The 17197-nt window shown below is 39.2% G+C and overlaps 1 protein-coding gene and 1 long non-coding RNA gene across 2 annotated transcripts; both read left to right on the forward strand.

The window, feature by feature from the left end:
- Positions 1-411: 411 nt before the first annotated feature.
- On the forward strand, positions 412-4018 carry LOC140940973 (uncharacterized). Its single transcript, XR_012166395.1, has 3 exons — positions 412-499; positions 2058-2179; positions 3926-4018. It is a non-coding gene; the product is annotated as an uncharacterized lncRNA (long non-coding RNA).
- A 436-nt stretch (positions 4019-4454) lies between these two features.
- Positions 4455-16810, forward strand: LOC140925736 (uncharacterized). Its single transcript, XM_073375627.1, has 7 exons — positions 4455-4620; positions 7308-7363; positions 8318-8463; positions 10258-10456; positions 14184-14261; positions 16522-16626; positions 16787-16810. The coding sequence occupies exons 1-7, from the start codon at positions 4455-4457 to the stop codon at positions 16808-16810; spliced, it is 774 nt and encodes a 257-aa protein (XP_073231728.1).
- Positions 16811-17197: the final 387 nt, after the last annotated feature.

The raw sequence follows: 17197 nt of genomic DNA on the forward strand, positions 1-17197 counted from the left end.
TGATTTCTCGATAATTTCACATAGACATACAGCTGTAACACAACACAGCATGGTTTATTAGCACAGATGACTGTATGCTCGAAACAAGACAAATTAAAGTTATAAAACGAATGTTTCTTCAAGGACATCTATATGGTCTTACCTTCAATACAAAGTGTCGCTAGTATGTCGGTAATGTGTCAGTTAACTGTCGATCGGTTATCTGTCAGTTTAGGATAATTGTTCTTCACAATTACCCATTGTTTTGACCCGTCACAAATAAGCCATGACCATGCTAAAATTTGTTCAGCCAGTCAACATGACCAGCAACAGTCCAAAAACTACTATACTTTGTGCCCTGCTAGCTGTTACTACCACTGTATCCTTGCTTATTAATAATATTTATTTTCCTACTTTATTGGACAGGAATAACAAGCAGTGAGTAAGCAACATCTATTGAACTATTCAGCACCACTTATCATGGTATCCTGTTTTAATGGAATCACAGAATCATTAGTAAGTGAGTAGAGATTTAAGTACAGCTAGCAACTTAGTACAGAAGAGAATAATACAGTCAAACCTCTTTAATACGGGCACCAAAGGGACTAAGGAATGTATTATTTTTGGCATTTCTGGAATCAAACTGTCCATAATAGAGATGTGTCCGTAATAGAGAGGTGTCCGTAAGGAGAGGTTAGACTGTAATGTCATAGTGCCTTATTTTTGGGCACATGCACAATGCTATATTCAAGGCTTTTGGCATTCGTAAAAGTTTAACATTGTATGTAGGTGTAAAAAGTAAAATGCGAACAAGTTTTTTCCAGCTTTTGCTTCTCTATGCTGAAACAAAAGAAAAGAGAGATAGGGGCCAAAAAACATTAATATAATTGATTTTTAGGTTAGTAAACATTGTGAATGAATAGAATGCAAGACTGGGGAGAGATGTGAGAGAGATGGCTTGCATGCTTTGTGCAAAGAAAACTATTTTTATAATTGAGAAAAATACAACAATTTTGCAGTCTATTTTTGTCATTAATAAAATGACACAATGGATGACAGTTGGCCTAAGGGGAAACAGGGTCTGGAACGAGGGATTCTGCTCCTGTATTAATTCCCACTCCATTTTCACATTTTTATCCTGCACCTTTTTTCATCGCTTTTTGGAATCCCATTTTTTGTTTCTCAATTACATTAGTTGAAAGTCTAATTGCTGCAAAACCCTGTAAATGTATGATGTAGATATTTTGAATTATACCTCAGTATGATGAAATGGAAGGAAAAAAGTGGAAGAAATGAAGAGGAAGAGAGGAGGGTTTTTTCCCCCTCTCTCCCTACTCCCATCTCCTCAATGTTTTTTCCTGCTCACTTTTCTTTGCACCTCCTCCAGTATTTGAACACCTGAACAGGCTATTCTCTGGAGCTAGAAGACTCGTCTGATTTAAGGGAACAGAGCTGAGATCATTGTACTGTTTGCCATAAGTCCAACTGATCAAATAATTTTGAGATTAATGATAGATGTAAACGCTTGAGCAATCACTAGTATGCTAGGACCACAAGCTCATTCCTGGCATCCAGTTGTAAAAGTGGGGCTTTAGTCTGGCATCTGTTTGTAATAATATTGTTACTGGACAGCCTGGGTTACACTGCATAGCTTGCTTTGATAGGAGACACCACTGAACGTTCACCTGGTTGATTCACATTTGCTGCTAGAACCTAAGATTTCCCAACAGACATTCAAATAATCCCGCTTCCCATACCCAGATTTTGGTGGATCACGCTTCCCATAGCAGTCTTATCCCTTTTCCTGTCAGAATATTTTGCATTTTTCCGAATCATGCACCGAACTTTGGTCAAATCCCAGATCCCAAGAATACCTTTCCAATCCCTGGGGAAAGCCATTACAGATCATGGGGGGTGGTGGATAGTAGTATGAGAAGGTCTTTGGTCTACTCCACTGGGTCTTTGTTCTGGTCCATATAGGTTTTCTTTTAGTCCAAAGGGTCTCAGGTAAAAGGTCTTTGTTTCAGAAACATCCACTGTAAATTACTTACTTTTCTACATGTTTCTTTTTTTTAAAGAGGCATTGGCAAACATAGATGTCTGTGTTAAAAGTCAAGTTTTGCCTGATCCTGGAAAAGAAGCACTAGTCAGCCATGTTGATCAAAGACATAAATTTCTTCAGTCCTCGTAACAAACAATGGTAAACTTATAGCTATGTCTAGTTTTTTAATCTTTATGTGTCAGCTACATGTACATGACTTGTATAAAAGTTTATTTTCTAAAAATATTGCCCTTATGGAGTTAAATGGTATGGGACATATATGGCCCAAGATTGGAAGTGATATGGGAAGAGCTATGGTCCATATATGTTTATTATGTGGATTTGATATGGGCTACAGCCCTACATATCAAACCCATAGATATCTCTCTCTTTCACTCTGTTGTCTATTGCTATGGGATGACTACATATTTCGTATTAAAGGTCCATACATTCTCCATAGCTTTTTGCTTGGGAATGGTATGGGTGTGCCCCATAGCAATACCATATGATCCTCACCCTGTGTTCTGTGGGATTGCTATGTATTTCGTAAAGTTCCATATAATTCCCATAGTACGGCATAGATTGATCAACTGGGAATGGATATGGGAGTGCTATGGGACCTTTGATTCACATCCCATATCAATACCATAGGACCCAAAAATTACCCTCACAAACTGTAGGAAATGTGTGGGATCTTACATAATATTATATGCACCCATAGGCAACCCATAGCTCAGTTAGTTTTCAAATACATGCCCTCCAAAAACCCGTATGATTTCCATATAATAACTGTGTAAACATATTCAACTGAGCAATGGGAGGGGATTGCCTTACTAGCTACTACCATTAAACCCTTACTGCACAGGCCCTGTCCAATAATGTCAGTATTTCCTAAATTAATATGCAGCAAAGCCACTGTTTGACATTTTCAAAAGCTTTAATAAAAATGACCATTATTTTAAAATCTCTGAAATTCTTGTAAATACAGCATTTATGTCTTATAGTGAGTAAAAAAGATAACGTACTCGTTCAAAAATGACACAATGAAACAGAAGGTGAAGAACTACAAAGCATCAAAGATAAATAAATTCTGAAATAATATTAAAAATCCTCATGAAAGATACTGTACATTCAGAATCAAGAAATTTAAATCTAAAACTGTCCTCATGCCTGTTTGCTACGATTTGCTTCCTGTGGCTTTGCAACATGCAGTCTTTGGGGTCTTCTTATCTCCACACATTTCATATTAATTTTTTGCACAACTTGACTTGGCAAAGGGCATTCTTTGGAAAACTTAGCACAAACTTTGCCTGAAAAAAAGAAAGAAGCAGAAAAGGAGAGTTAAAAGAGAAAAAGAAGTTTGAGCCTTTCTCTGACCCTGTGTTACAAGACATTTCACTATCAAAAAACAAGATAAAACAAGAGGCAAGACATAACCGGTATTTTACCCTTGCATCAAGAGCCTGGTCAGACCGGGGTAGACGGGGGTCAAAGCCTGGCCCAAAAGCCTTGGTCAGCCTGGCGATAGGCCGGGCTGGCCAAGCGATAAAAATCCGGGGAAGCCGCGGCTATAGCCCTTTGAAACTCAAAATTATTTTCGAATGCAAATTCTCCAGACTGATCTCCATACATTTTGTTAAAGAGTTAGTTGAGAGAATTTGATAAAGGATCAAAGCATTTCTCTTTTGTGATCATTTTACTGATTCTCATAACCTTCTCTTGATAATGCATTGATTTTGTTGGTAAAAGATTGTTGTTGGTGACCCTTAGTTTTTATTTATTAATAAATATTAATTGTTTAATTTACAACTGATTTGTAACTTCCAGGTGCCCAGTTGCTCCCTATGGAAGTCAATGAAATTTGCAGTGTAGTTTACCTTTTTCCTTTATTTTTTATCGTGATAGTGTTCTAATGTGGAGCGGCAGCATGCTGTTATAGCATACAATGAGGCAGAGGGTTGTTTCGTGGTTCAAGATCTAAACTCAGCACATGGTACTTATGTAAATGATTGCCGTGTACAGAATGCAGCTGTGAGACTTGCCTCCGGTGATGTAATAAGGTTTGGATTTGGTATCCTTTTAAAAATGACAACAACAGTAAAAGAAAGTGTGTGGTGATTGTAGTCCTAATTAATGCCCCAATATGACTGTTGTTGACAGTGACTGACGTTTCGACAACCTTAAGTCATAATCAGAGTCATAGTGAGTTGTATCTTTTCAGTTGATGATATTTGATATTTTGCTCAATATAGTTAAATGAATTTACAATGCATACCTAATGTATTTGATTACAGAACTTCCTTAACATGCGTACAACTACATAGGAAATGCAGGTTTTGAATTTCTTGTTGATTCATCCTCAACACTTCATTACCCATCCTTGGGTCTGTCTAAGCCATGGGAATCATACAGACTCCGTGTTCTGTCATCACCAATGGCAACATCACAGTCGGGTGGAGTCACCTCCCTTCCTTATATCAACACTGTGACACCAGTGAGTACTGATGGTGTACCACTGTATACAAGCACTGAACCAGTCAGTTTGCCTGGGACTGGTGGCTCAGTATCAGAAATAAGAGGCCCATCTGATCCAAAGATTAGTAAGTTGTTATGAATGCCAGCCTTCAAAGAAAGTCATGTCTGATAACTTGGGGGTGGTAGATTTTGCAATCAATCTAGTGTATGTTCTTTTCTCAACTTGCTTGACGGGCAAGTGAAGATTTTTGGTGAAATTGAAATTTAAAAAAAGCAAGGTAGATTATTCAGTCGGTGACACAGCTGCAGGTCGAAAGAAGAAACCCAGTACTCCCATTAGGAGTGGAACCTATGACCTTGTGGTTACTAGTTCAGATGCTCTACCAATAAGCTTCATGAGACTCATGGGAGCTAAGGTTACTAAACTGGGTTCATGTGACAAACATATCGCATACTGCTTGGACTAGAATATTGATATGTGATAGAAATGTGATGGCGAATTCAAGGCCTGGTATATATGGTACAGGTCAAAATTAAATTCAGGTAAAAGGTTGATTCTCAGTTTTCCTTGTCTCCTAACCCTAATAATATTAATGCGTTAGACCTAGGATACAAAGAAAAAATGAGAACCAACTTAGGTTAAAATTTTATCCTGAGTTTAATTTTGACCTAGCTGTAACAAATATACAGTCAAGAGGTGTTTATTAATTGACTAAGTGACACAGGCAGCTCTGAAAAAAAATCTGACTGCTCCCAAGGAGCAAGGAGTAGAAACTATGATCTTCTGGTTACTAGACCATGCTCTATAAGGTCACTAAACTAGGTTCTCCCACAAATCTTCTTAACTCTGTGGCAGGATTTGCTTATTGTAGTGTGGTTGTTTTTCAGGGTAATGTTATGCCACACCCTCTCTGAGATCTCGCCCAACAAGTGCTGGTGTTAACCAGGACTCGACCCAGCGCTGCTGGCAGAGAAAGGATACCTGGTCCTCCTGTTGCTAGAGGTAACTATCATCATCATTTTCATCATTATTATCATCCAGTCTTTTCAGTTGGGATGCTGTGAATAATGATCTTATTCCATGCATTCTCCTCTGACATTGTGCTCGCAAGGTCCTCCCTGTTAATTCCGGAATTTCTCAAGATCATATCGTTGAATAAACACGGCCACTTAATTGGTTTCCGTAGAAGAAGGGATTGAATAATCGCCCCCTAAAACTATAATATACCGTAAAATTCCGAGAATAAGCCCCTCCAAATATAAGCCCCCCAAATCGGTAACGCAAAAAACTCTCTGTTAGGTCGCCCCTCCAAATATAAGCCCCCGGGGGCTTGTACTTGGAAAATGGCCCTCAAATACAAAGTAAAACAAAGCAAAAACGGTAAATTTACGTCCAACTATAAGGCTAGCCCAATCGATTTTGAAACGCAAATTTCCCTCCGTAGATAAGCCCTTCAAAAACGGCCTTTGAAAAATATGAGCCCCGGGGCTTATTTTCCAAATTTTATGGTACAATATTAAATGATTGTGCAAAATACAAGGGAAAGCAGTAAATACAAAAAATGTTTGAGTGAGGTGGGGCAGCCAAAGAAGAATATTGCATTTCCGTTAACAAGAAGTTTAAGGTGATTAGTCCAAGAGTAAGAAATGAGAGGAAATGGAGTTTTCAGGAGAATGTTCACCAAAAATGGTACACTGCCCCGTATACTATTTAGGAATAGACTAATCAAGTTGGACATTCCTGATTAAAAGTGAAATTCTGAATATGACTGGACTAGTCTGGCCAGTCTGCAGTTCTGATGGAGTTAAAGTTACAAAGATTTGTTCGTTTTGGTTGCTTATTTGCTTTATTTGCAGTGGGTTTTCATGGTTTTATTTAAGACCATTTTTAAAATGATACCCTCGCAGCAATTGTTTTGGTAGCCTTTACCAGCCTGGCTTAACCATATGAATGTGAGAATTTTAACAAAAAAACATAGCATGGAATAATGACGATTAGATGTATGTAGTAGTAGTAGTCATCAGAGATTGAAATCAAACTTCTTATGTTTCTTTAAAATTGTATGCTAGCATTAAGGGCACTGTAAAATCTCTGTGATACTTTCCTCTAAAGCATTCATAGGCGGGAGAGGACGGGGGTGAGGGAGCCCAGAGGCATAGGCAGGAGGGATATGGGTGGGTGGGGGGGGGGGGGGGGGTAAGGGAGCCCAGAGGAATAGGCGGCAGGAGGGATATGAGTGGTGGGAGTTCTAAAGGTGCTGGAAGTCAGAGCTTGCATGTAATATTTTGCAATTGAAAAAAGTCTAAAGGGAGGAAACCCCGGGGATGGTACTCCCTTTTAGAAGCCATATAGATATGTACTGCCTCAAAGGGTAGGGTTATTGGGCCGTTTCAGTCTCAACTGAAAAAGGGTATAGACTTTGTAGATTTTGGTCTGGAACCAGGAATGGTTTTCAAGGGAACTACGGGAGTGTATAAACGTATTTATTTTGTCATTTTAATTCCAAAAGGAACAAGAAAGCAAGATAATATGCGAATTTGAAGTGGATTTTGAACAAATGTAAGTAATTTTAGGTCTGAAAACGGGTTTGGATAATGAAAGTTTTTGTCTGAAATAAGATCAGGATTTTGAGAACCGGGTGGCACATCCCCACCAAGATTTCCCAGAAATACCCCACTGGGGAGGAAGGCAAGAAAAAAGGGGCAGGGGCCAGTAATGCAAGGTATGGGAGGTAAGAAGTTTAGCACCCCCTCCTGTCCCCCCTGATAATAATGCTGAGACTTTCATGTCAATTGTCTCCTGAATTTACAGGTGGATGGATTAATGGTCCAGTGCAGACAACAGGGAAGCAAAGCATTCAAGATCTGGTAAGCTTCTTTGAGCTGCAGTGAAATTTGTTGTCTCAAAACCGTCTAGGGGGGTTGATGGTATGTAAGCTGGAGAGCCAAGCTCGGCTGGGTGTACTCCTTATGATAGCCTATACAGGGAGGCTCTGTGTGAAAGGGGTATCTTTTTCAGCCATCAGGTAAATGAAAGGGTAGGGATTTCACTTGTTGAAGTGTATTAAAGGGTAGAGAAATCTGTCATTTGGGTCTGTAAAAGGGCCCAAAAGATCTAACAGATGAATTTTATGCCTTTATAAAGTCGAGAACACGTTCTGTTGGGGATGCAAACTTCTAAACAAAGTATGTGAAAGGGGTACCATTTGTTAATAGAGGGTATACGAAAGGGGTACCTTTTTCGTGAAAAATGGTATATAAAACGCAAGGGGTTTGACGTCGGAGTGGAGCCTCCCAGTATAAACACTTGTTCAGTACACCTCCCCTGGAAGCAGAGTCCTTGTGCAGAGCTATGAGGTGTTTGGAATGGTTTTTGGGGAGGGCACAGATGCTATAGAAATATTATGTTACCTAGTAGGCTTATTTATTGTTTAAAATTGTGTCACAAAAGTCTTTGTCATTGATTGCTTTGTTTCGACTGCATACTGCTGGTCAGGTGATGGTGTCAAGTAAGGACTATAATAATGTTAGTAATGCATTTTGTAATTGCTTCAGCTTGGTGCATTATGGAAGCCACAATGCATACTGAATATTTTTCAGGACAAAGGCTTGGCGCGGACCCTTTTTTGACCTTGAAATTTATCCTTTTTTACATCATGTACGGTTCTCAATTTTAGTGTAAAAAATTGAATCAATTTTGTCTGCTTACTTTTCCGACCAAATACCCTCAGAAATTGTTGTGTCACAACTTTCCAAATCTTATCCTTATCTTCCCTATCTTGTGTCACAGTTTGTTTTTGTTTTTATTTTTATTTTCTCCAGGAGGAGCGTCTGTTACGCATGGGTGATGAACTCAGCCGACTAGCTTCATACGACGCAGAGTGTCATCGTAAAGATGGCGTCATTGCAGCTCTGAGAGATGAGGTTGTTGATCTGAAAGGAGCTCTGCAGTCAAGTTGCAGTTTCAGGTACATTTGCCCTTGTTAATGTCCACTTAAGACAGCGGTTAGCTAGTTCCAGGCTCCGAGATGGTTGGGTCCGTGAGAAAGCGCGAATGTGAAAATCAAACGGGAGGTAACCTCCTTTTTCCAGATCATGCGCTCATCATTTTCGTGCGCCTTTCACTTACGCGTTATCCCTACCATCTGATAGTGCAATGATCTGAGAGCCTGGAAGAGGCTAGACAGTGAGTGATCCGCCTTCATGATGAAGGTTTTTCTTTAATGAAAAACAAGCCCGTTTGCGGTTTTTAATAAAGATTTTATTGCAATTTGTTCTGAATAACCTTTAAAAATTTGTTGAAAACGTAGATCAGAAACTATGGTCGTGTAATCTTGTCGGGTTGAAAGTGGTTCTTTGCAGTCAATGAAGTAACTAACAACTGATACAACTTGGCAATAAAAAAGACCAAAAACAGCTAACGTCGCTTTTGTCGAATTGGTATCCGCATTTGACATGAAGTGACGTATACCTTAATGGCACATCTTTTGTTTCTAATTCTGGTGTGTCGTTCTAGTCAACAATAAAGTGACTGGTTTTGTGCAAAATACAAATTGCCTTTTGGAGTCCTTTTTTAAACATGTTTCACTTATATTGAAACGTGGTTTCTATTATAACAGGAGACTCTCTTCCTACCACACTGACTACTGCCTGTGTACGGTCGCTAGATTCCAGAATTATTCTCTTTTGATTTGAGCCATCATTCGGCAAAAAATGGTTAATTCTGAGGTCACTAACAAAGCAACATGAAACTCCTCAGTCATGAAATTGCATGTAGAAGTGATGCAAGGGACTCCTTAATGAAAATAAATTGGGTAATTGCTGTCTCGCTTAGGGTTGGAAATTGCAGATTTTCAGCTTTCACGTAGGGTGCGAAAGACGGAAAGAATGACATTTAATATTCATTCTTGTAAAGGTGTTGCTCAGGTTTGTGCGCAAAGAAGCACCTGCATAAAAAATCTAAAACTCCGTCAGACTGTGTTGGATCGAGTATGGTCTTCTTTAGGGATCCAACAAAGCATAAGCCACTCTAAAGGAGCTGAGCAACAAAATTCATTCCACCAAATTGAGAGAAACATTAAAGATAACCCCTCAAAACATTAAAAGAAGGTACAATTAACAAGGCAAATGTAAAAGAAGGCTCGGATGGACAAAGTTTAAGAAGATTGAAACGGATTGCAATTCTGGATTTTTAAAACTAATTAGCCTTACAGTTATTCAAAGTTGTTTGCAACGTTTGATATAATGCTTAGAAGGCATAATGTTTGACAAGAAATTGTAAGTTTGTCATTTACAAGTGATTTCTTTGCTAACGTTAAGTTTCATAGCGTATTAACACAATGAACTAGAGTCTCCTCTCCTTAAGAAAACCCAGTGAAAAAAAAACAAAACAACAACTCATCAGGTTTATCAAACTTTTTGGTACGTTTGTAGCCGCCCACGGCTTACTGCACGACAACAACGTGGTATTCTCTAATGCAAGGTTTTATGGGGTGTTAACCCGTAAGCTGAACATTCGTTAAGGAATTCTACTCTTGGTAAAGTCACCTGCATTTGACATATTGAACAATCTGGAAAAATCCGGTGACAATTCGATGTTTGAAAGGAAGCGAAAATCGTCTTATTGGTAACTCGTTGCTACTGTCGCCTTTGTGATTGCTAAGCGATTGCAAAGCCGCTTGTGATCACTTTAAACAATCAAAATGCTGTTTGAAATCATTTCACGACCATTATGTGATGCCTTCTATTTTTACTATTATCAGAGCTGGAGGAGAGGATTCAGCGTTTTCTAATGCAAGCATAATTCATCAGCTTCGTGGGCAAGTATCGCAGTTGCAAGCGATTGTACAAGAGAAGGAAGAAAACGAGAAGGCAGCAGCGCAGAAACTAGCGATGTACCAGAATCAACTGCACGCCAAAAACAATGAAGTTGCTACTTTAAAGGACCAATTACAGGCACAGGTTTGTCCTAAATATTGCCAGTGGAGATACTCTCCATGATGCCTATACGGGGAGGCCCCGCCCAAAAGGGGTACCTTTTTCAGGCTTCGGGTATATGTATAGAGTAAGGATTTCGTGAGTTGAAGTATATGAAAGGGTAGGGAAAATCGTCTTTTTTATAGGTGTTCAGAAGGGGTTTTAACTTGAATATTTCTAGCCGACGCATCTTACGGCCGTATCAATTTAATTTATTAAACGCTAGGCAAGAAGACTAACTGATAGTAGGTATGAGATAGGGGTACCATTTGTCAATGGAAGGTATACGAAAAGGACTACCTTTTCTGTCAAAAATGGTATGTTAAAAGGTAACAGTTTGGATAAGGCCTTTACCTATGGAACGTTGTTGAATCCTGATTATATCAGCTTTGCTTCTACAATTATGAAAAGGGTTTTGAGGGTGTTTTAACTAGCCGGCCGTAAGCAAGATTATAGTTGTTATTATGATTAATAAACATCGTACTTGTTCTCAATGAGGGATGGCAAAAGCACGGTAGAAGAGTATTAATTATAGCTGGAGTGTGGTGAAACAGGGAATGATTACAAGCAGAATGTTTTCAATCTGCGTGTTGCTTCATGTGCTTTAAGCGCCGGCAACCGGAATTTTACTTGAGTTACTATGAAAAACTATAGAGAAAGTAGGCTTACTGCAGTAAATTTAAGGGGAGAATTTTTCAAGGCTTTTTTTTTTCAATGAAGGAGGAAGGATTAGCAGAGTTGGTTAGTACGCAGCCTTCTGTGCGGGAGGTCCTCAGTACGATTCCCAGGTGTGACCTCAAATCCTTCTTTCGACTTCTTCCCTTTCTGTGTAGCTTTAAATACGCGTAAAACGGATCACTGGTGGAGAGAGGTCGGATAAAACGAGCGCACTGTCGACCTCAGGGTTGTTAGGGTGGATTTCCACTGTCGCGTAATTTTTATCGTGAGAACGCGCGTAAATAAAATAGAGACAATGTGGGGAAGGTCACGCCTAAACGGAAAAGTTGATCCTTGCTCAACTTTCACGTTTACGCGTGGCCTTTCATACATGTCTCTATTTCATTTACGCGCATAAATTTTACGTCCGTTCACACGGAAACATTACGCGACAGTGGAAATCAACCCTTAGTCAAATGACTATTTCGAGCTACCGACATAAAATAAGGACTCTTTACCTTTACCTGTTACTGTTTATTGGGGCGCTTGTTTATGTATTTTGATTTCCTGAAGGAAGTTTTCTTCGACAACTTGGAAAACGTTCTATTTTAAATAGGGTTTCACTGTAAAAGCTTATGGAAGTTGGATATTTTTGGTTATTATTCACAGCCTAAGGCTTCCGCTTGGGTTAAAACGGACCCAAACGCAACCACAAACAAGATCGCATCGTTTCGCACTGACATCGCTGAGAAGGAGCGAAGAATTGCTCAACTATCCATAGAAAATGAAGAGCTTAACAAGCAAAAAATGCAGTCCACGACACTGCTGAACGGGTTACAGAGAGAAAACTCTGCAAAGGACGCCTTAGTGCATCAGGCGAAGAGAGAGATTGGAAAACTTAAGAAGGAACTACGTGAAAAGGATTCAACAATTTCCACCATGTCGACGAAGGTTAGGAATAATACACGAAAACTAACGTTGCCTTAACCTCAAAGATAATTTTAAACGTAGCCTGCGAGTACAGCTTTCTCTCAACACTCCCCCTTCGTTGTGAGGTTTCGAGAGGCGCCCTCAGCTACGTGGAAAAGGCAGTAGCAAGCTCTCCATTTCTGGAGGGAACGAAGCCAGCCTCGAGGGACTCGCGACTCCACCAAATGGCCATGGAGAGTTTGTTCGCAGGGTACGACGTGAAACGATTACTTTTTCCGCGTTACACGTTCGGCTGTATCGAGGGTCACCAATAGGTTTTTTTTGGGATCCGGAATTTCCCTTATTTGAATCTCGGGATTCGGGAGTTGCCTTATTTGAGGGCCGGGATTCGGAATTTTAAAGCAAAATGGAGCTGAGATGTGCACGGGATGCTAGTCTCCCTCGCAGCCGTTTTAGTGTCGTGAGACAACGTTCCTAGTGGAGGCAAAATCCTTTCTCAGGTTAAACCATAAAAGTTAATGCAAAGATCTGTGTAGCCTACGTGGCAGGCGCTATATCCCCTACCCCTTTCGACGCCTGCTACGTAGGTTTTGATATGTGGTGATTTGAGTTCGAATAGACGCCTTTAAACTGCCAACAGCTGTCTAATATGAAACTTTATAAAAACAGCCTGCGAGCAAGCTTTCTATTTTGTGTGGCGCGAAGCGAGCACGTGTAAGGCAGAGGAAAGTAAAGCCCTCGTTTCTTTCTTCAACCTACTCTCTCGTGTCTCCTGTCATGTGTCGCTTGCATGTGGCTTCAAACAATGTAACTCCACTGAAAAGCTTGCTCGCATGTAGAGTAACACAGAAGAGTCACTTGTACAATCAGTCGACTACACATAAGGGAGTTTTAGTAGAGGCGTTTGGAGCGACGCACGTCAATCGGAAGTTAGGTCGTTTCCCTGTTAATGCCCTGACGCCACCAGATTTGTATTGCTAAGTGTTTTAACTCTTATAGAGACAATTTGCCCTAAAATTTGGGCGAGGCCACTAGCCAAAAGGCAAAAACGCTACTTCCAGTTGACGTGCATCGTTTCAGAATGTTCCTTCTTAAGCTCACTAATGAACCGTTGGAACTAAAGCTACAAGGCAGCTTAAGCAACTACGACGGCGACGGCTACGAAAACATCACTTAAAAAGTGAATTCGCGTGGCTTTAAACTTTATCGCGCTTATTCCATCTCGTTCAATTCGTCAAATATTGACAAATTTTCCAAGAGTTGAACTCTAAAAGACTGTATTGAAGTTCAGAGAAAGAAAAAGAAGGTCGTTGTCTTGTGTTCACGTCCTCCACAAAATGTGAAATCAGGGAGTTTCACGTCGTAGTCGTGCAGTGACGGCAAAGAAATGTACAAAAAAGCGTGATGCACGTGCAAAGTTGTTGTTTTGCCAATCCAAACCTATTGCTTTTTTGCTGTTCTCGTTGCCGTCGTCTTTGCTTAAGCTCACTTATATGTCACTAAAAACGACAACGTTCAAAGTGCCCAATCTCCTTTTAACATCCTGTAAAGTATTTTTCATTTAAGGTTTAATCAGGGGCACCCAACGACGGTTTGCTCCTAAATACATTGAAAACACTTTTTAGGCTATCCAGAGTACTTTAAGATATCTAGAAAAGCATTCTAAGCGGCGGTGTAAAATTTGTATATGTTCGGTCATCCTAGGGAAACTTGAGTCTTTTCGAAATTACAAGGGCTTGAATATTATTTTCCCGAAATTTTCGATGAAATTTGACGTATTACGAAAGTGATACATTTTCTTATTGATCTCTCCGTTACATTTTTGAATCGGAAAATTCTGGGTCTCCTTTTTTCTATGAAAAATAACCTAACTTGGGAAGTAAAATGCGAAAACTAATCTTCAGAAAATCGTCGGGAATTTATTAGATAAGCTTCGAAAATTGTTGATGAATGGAACGGTCGTCTAGAAATTTGTATCCGTCGTCCAAGTGACTGATAGAAAATTCTAGGGAATAGTTGCTTTTCCGAACAAATATTTTAAAGAAAACAGTCGTTGGGTGCCCCTGGGTTAATAAATATGTACAAACTGTATCTAACGTTCAAACTTTCTTTCTCTTATTTTCAGCTGGGAAGGCAGAAGGCCGCTAAAGAAGTGGAGAAAGAGGCACAAAAATTAGAACAAGAGCTTTATGCAACAAAAGGGGTAAGAATTGAGTGATCTGTTATAAAGGTCTTCCCATCTGAAACATCACCTTTTTTATTTTAGAGTTCTGGGTTTAACACCTTGTAATTGGTCTTATAATTAGTAAACAGCCCGTACATAGGTACAGTTTCCATCGTGTTTCATTTTCCATTATGTGGAATAATGGTTAAGGATGTACTAAATAATTAGTTAATTTAACTATCTTAACCATTTTTCTAAGAGCCTGTTTACATGGAGGTGGGGGACCCAAGGCAGGTGAGGTAACCCGCCTGTCCATATAATCTCTCATTTTAATTTGATCACGTCTACATGATGGGTGGGGTAACCCGCCACATGTTACCACACCTACCTGGGGTCCCCCACCTCCGTGTAAACAGGCTCTAAATCATGTGCTTCTCTTCATTGAAATTGCGCCCGCAGTAACATATTAAATTCCCTTTTCAAACGTTACCAAGGACCTGTCATTTGGTTAGTAGTCAGTAGTGAGCTCAGAAACTTGACAAGCCTCAAAGCATTCAAGAAACATATACGCGGTGTGGACCTTTCTAGCCATATAGATAATAATAGTAACTGCTGTGACTTGTGTAAATTCAGAGTCATGAACATTTGTATATAGTTTAAGGTTTTAGGTAAGATCATTAATTTAAAAGTCATGTAATAGATTAGGGCCAGTTCTTACGAAAGTGTCCCCAATTAGCTGATATAACTGTTGAGCTGAATACATTGACAATAAAACAAAGTTATTATTATTATTCTTAAACGCTTAAAACTTTATTGTACTTATTTGTTATTACATACATAACGCAACGGAGTGTTAGAGATATGTTAAGCCTATATTTTTCAGATGTTTTCAGGATAATTTGGTTGGCTAAATTTCATAGAAATTGGTCAAATATTCGCAGAGTTATGACGCTATGAGGGATTAATTCATGGCAAGCCTTACATAACTCTAATCAACAATGTTTTTGTACAAAGTTGCATGTAATAAGTAAAGCCAAGACAATTAAGTATCCTTTTATCGTCATTGTTAACACGTTTCACCCGAAGGCTATTGATAAACCCACATTCCCTTCTGTCCAGTTCATTCTCGTAAGCCGCCATTTTGTTTTCGTGCACAGTAATTTTTAGGGAGTTATTATAACTCCAAAAATGGAGTAAAAATTTTAGGTACAGGATAAACCCTTTTTGGGGGGTTTCTTTAACTCCAAATCTGGGGTGATTTTTACTCCTGAAAAAGAGTTCTTTGAACTCCTTTTTGGAGTTAAAATAACTCCGAAAAAAATAACTCTACTGTAAGGAGTTAAATTAACCCCACTAGAGCAGTTATTATAACTCCTTGAAAATTACGTTTGCTATTAAGCTTCCGAAGTGACTGTATTACGCTTGCAAATGCGTGCAGTGAGCGTGCAGCAGGAAGTTCGTTTACTTGTTTACTTAGTGTAATGGATTCGGCTTTTGAGCTTTTGTGTTGTTGATACATCTTCATGTTTTAAAAACAAAACGAGACAAATGACCTTTCAGGAATGTCAATAAACTGAATAGTTATGTTTCCCTGTAGTTTCTTAGTTAATACCAAAGAAGTCTGGATTGTCCAAAATTAAGTTTTATCACAAATTAAATATCCTTGTTTCTATTAATGCCCTTGTCTGTCGCAAAATGTCTGTTTTTTTTTTCTCATTCCGTTGTCTTTAATGGGGTCATAATTCGTTCTATATTGTCTAAATGTCTAGGTTTGATCTGATCTGAGCGGCTGACAGGTTTTCAGAGTCCGTTGAAGTTCAATGAATGTCAAGCCACTTGAAAAAACGTGTAAATTTTCTGCACAGAGCCACGCAATATTTTAGGTTTATCGGGAAAGTCACAGTTTGAATTTTTGCGGACAGTGAAGCGTTCAAGTTTCCATGAAAGCGGCTACTGGAAGAAGCTAATACCAACAGTAATCACAGTTTTATTTCGTTGTAGTTATACATGTAATAATTTCAATGCATGCTTGTATTGCAAGCTCGTTAGCGCAGGTAATTCCTTGTAACTAATTGCTCGTTTAAGTAGCTTTTTCTTTTTCTGCCGGTTTTTCATGCATTAAGTTTAGCCGCAGGATTATTTGTAAACGGCTTGCTTTGGCAGTTCATTGAGATATATCATTTGTGCAGCGTTACCCAAGGCTGTATTCAAACAGAGCGTCGACTCTTGTCTGTTCCTGTGAATGAGAGTACCAATTATGTTATTTTAATTCTTTGATTTCTTTTTTTGCCCTTTTCAGAAACTTCAAACCACAGAGAAGCAATTGAAGGAAAGGATTAAAACCATCGCTGATTTAGAACACAAGTTAGAGAAGATGAGAGATCATCTCAGCGAAGGAAGACAGGTTAGTTGCCATAGCACCTAGACCTGAATATCCCGGATGTTGTGCCTGAATCAGAGCAAGTCCAACCACATTGCGGAAGTTCATAATATTACGTACCAAATTTTATAATTCTCCAACCAGGAGTCGAACCCATGACTTTCTGGTTATTGCCTTTTTATAGGAAATTAACGACTCACGAATTTAAGTCGCGTTTATTTTTTGAAACGTTAATTTTCCCGCCGTTAATGTGGGGCTTTGATTTCCACGATCATAAAGGGGCTGTGTCACGGCTGTCCAGTTCACTTTGTCAATATCTAGTGCCAATTATGCGTTCTTATTTGCTATGGAACTTACAGCTGAACTTAACGTTATCGGAGAAATTACTCGTAAATGACAAAATCCCACGCATTATAGTAAACGCTAAAAACCACAAAAATGAATCTTCTTCAAGTTTGTCCATCTGTGCCTTCTATTGTATTTGTTTTGTTATATATCTGTCTGGATTTGTTAAAACGTGGCTAAAGAAATTTCAAGTGTATTTTAACTATTTGACATCTAAGTGGAATGGGAAGCAGTTAAAAGTCACCAGCTG

The sequence above is a fragment of the Porites lutea genome, chromosome 1 (assembly GCF_958299795.1).
Source record: "Porites lutea chromosome 1, jaPorLute2.1, whole genome shotgun sequence".
Lineage (NCBI taxonomy): Eukaryota > Metazoa > Cnidaria > Anthozoa > Scleractinia > Poritidae > Porites > Porites lutea.

What these genes read in the sequence shown, in the direction of transcription:
- LOC140925736 (XM_073375627.1), top strand. Translation starts at nt 4,455, where the DNA reads ATGGCAACATCACAGTCGGGTGGAGTCACCTCCCTTCCTTATATCAAC. An exon ending in CCCATCTGATCCAAAGATTA is followed by an intron (nt 4,621 to 7,307) that starts GTAAGTTGTTAT and finishes CTGAATTTACAG; the next exon opens with GTGGATGGATTAATGGTCCA. An exon ending in CAGTCAAGTTGCAGTTTCAG is followed by an intron (nt 8,464 to 10,257) that starts GTACATTTGCCC and finishes TACTATTATCAG; the next exon opens with AGCTGGAGGAGAGGATTCAG.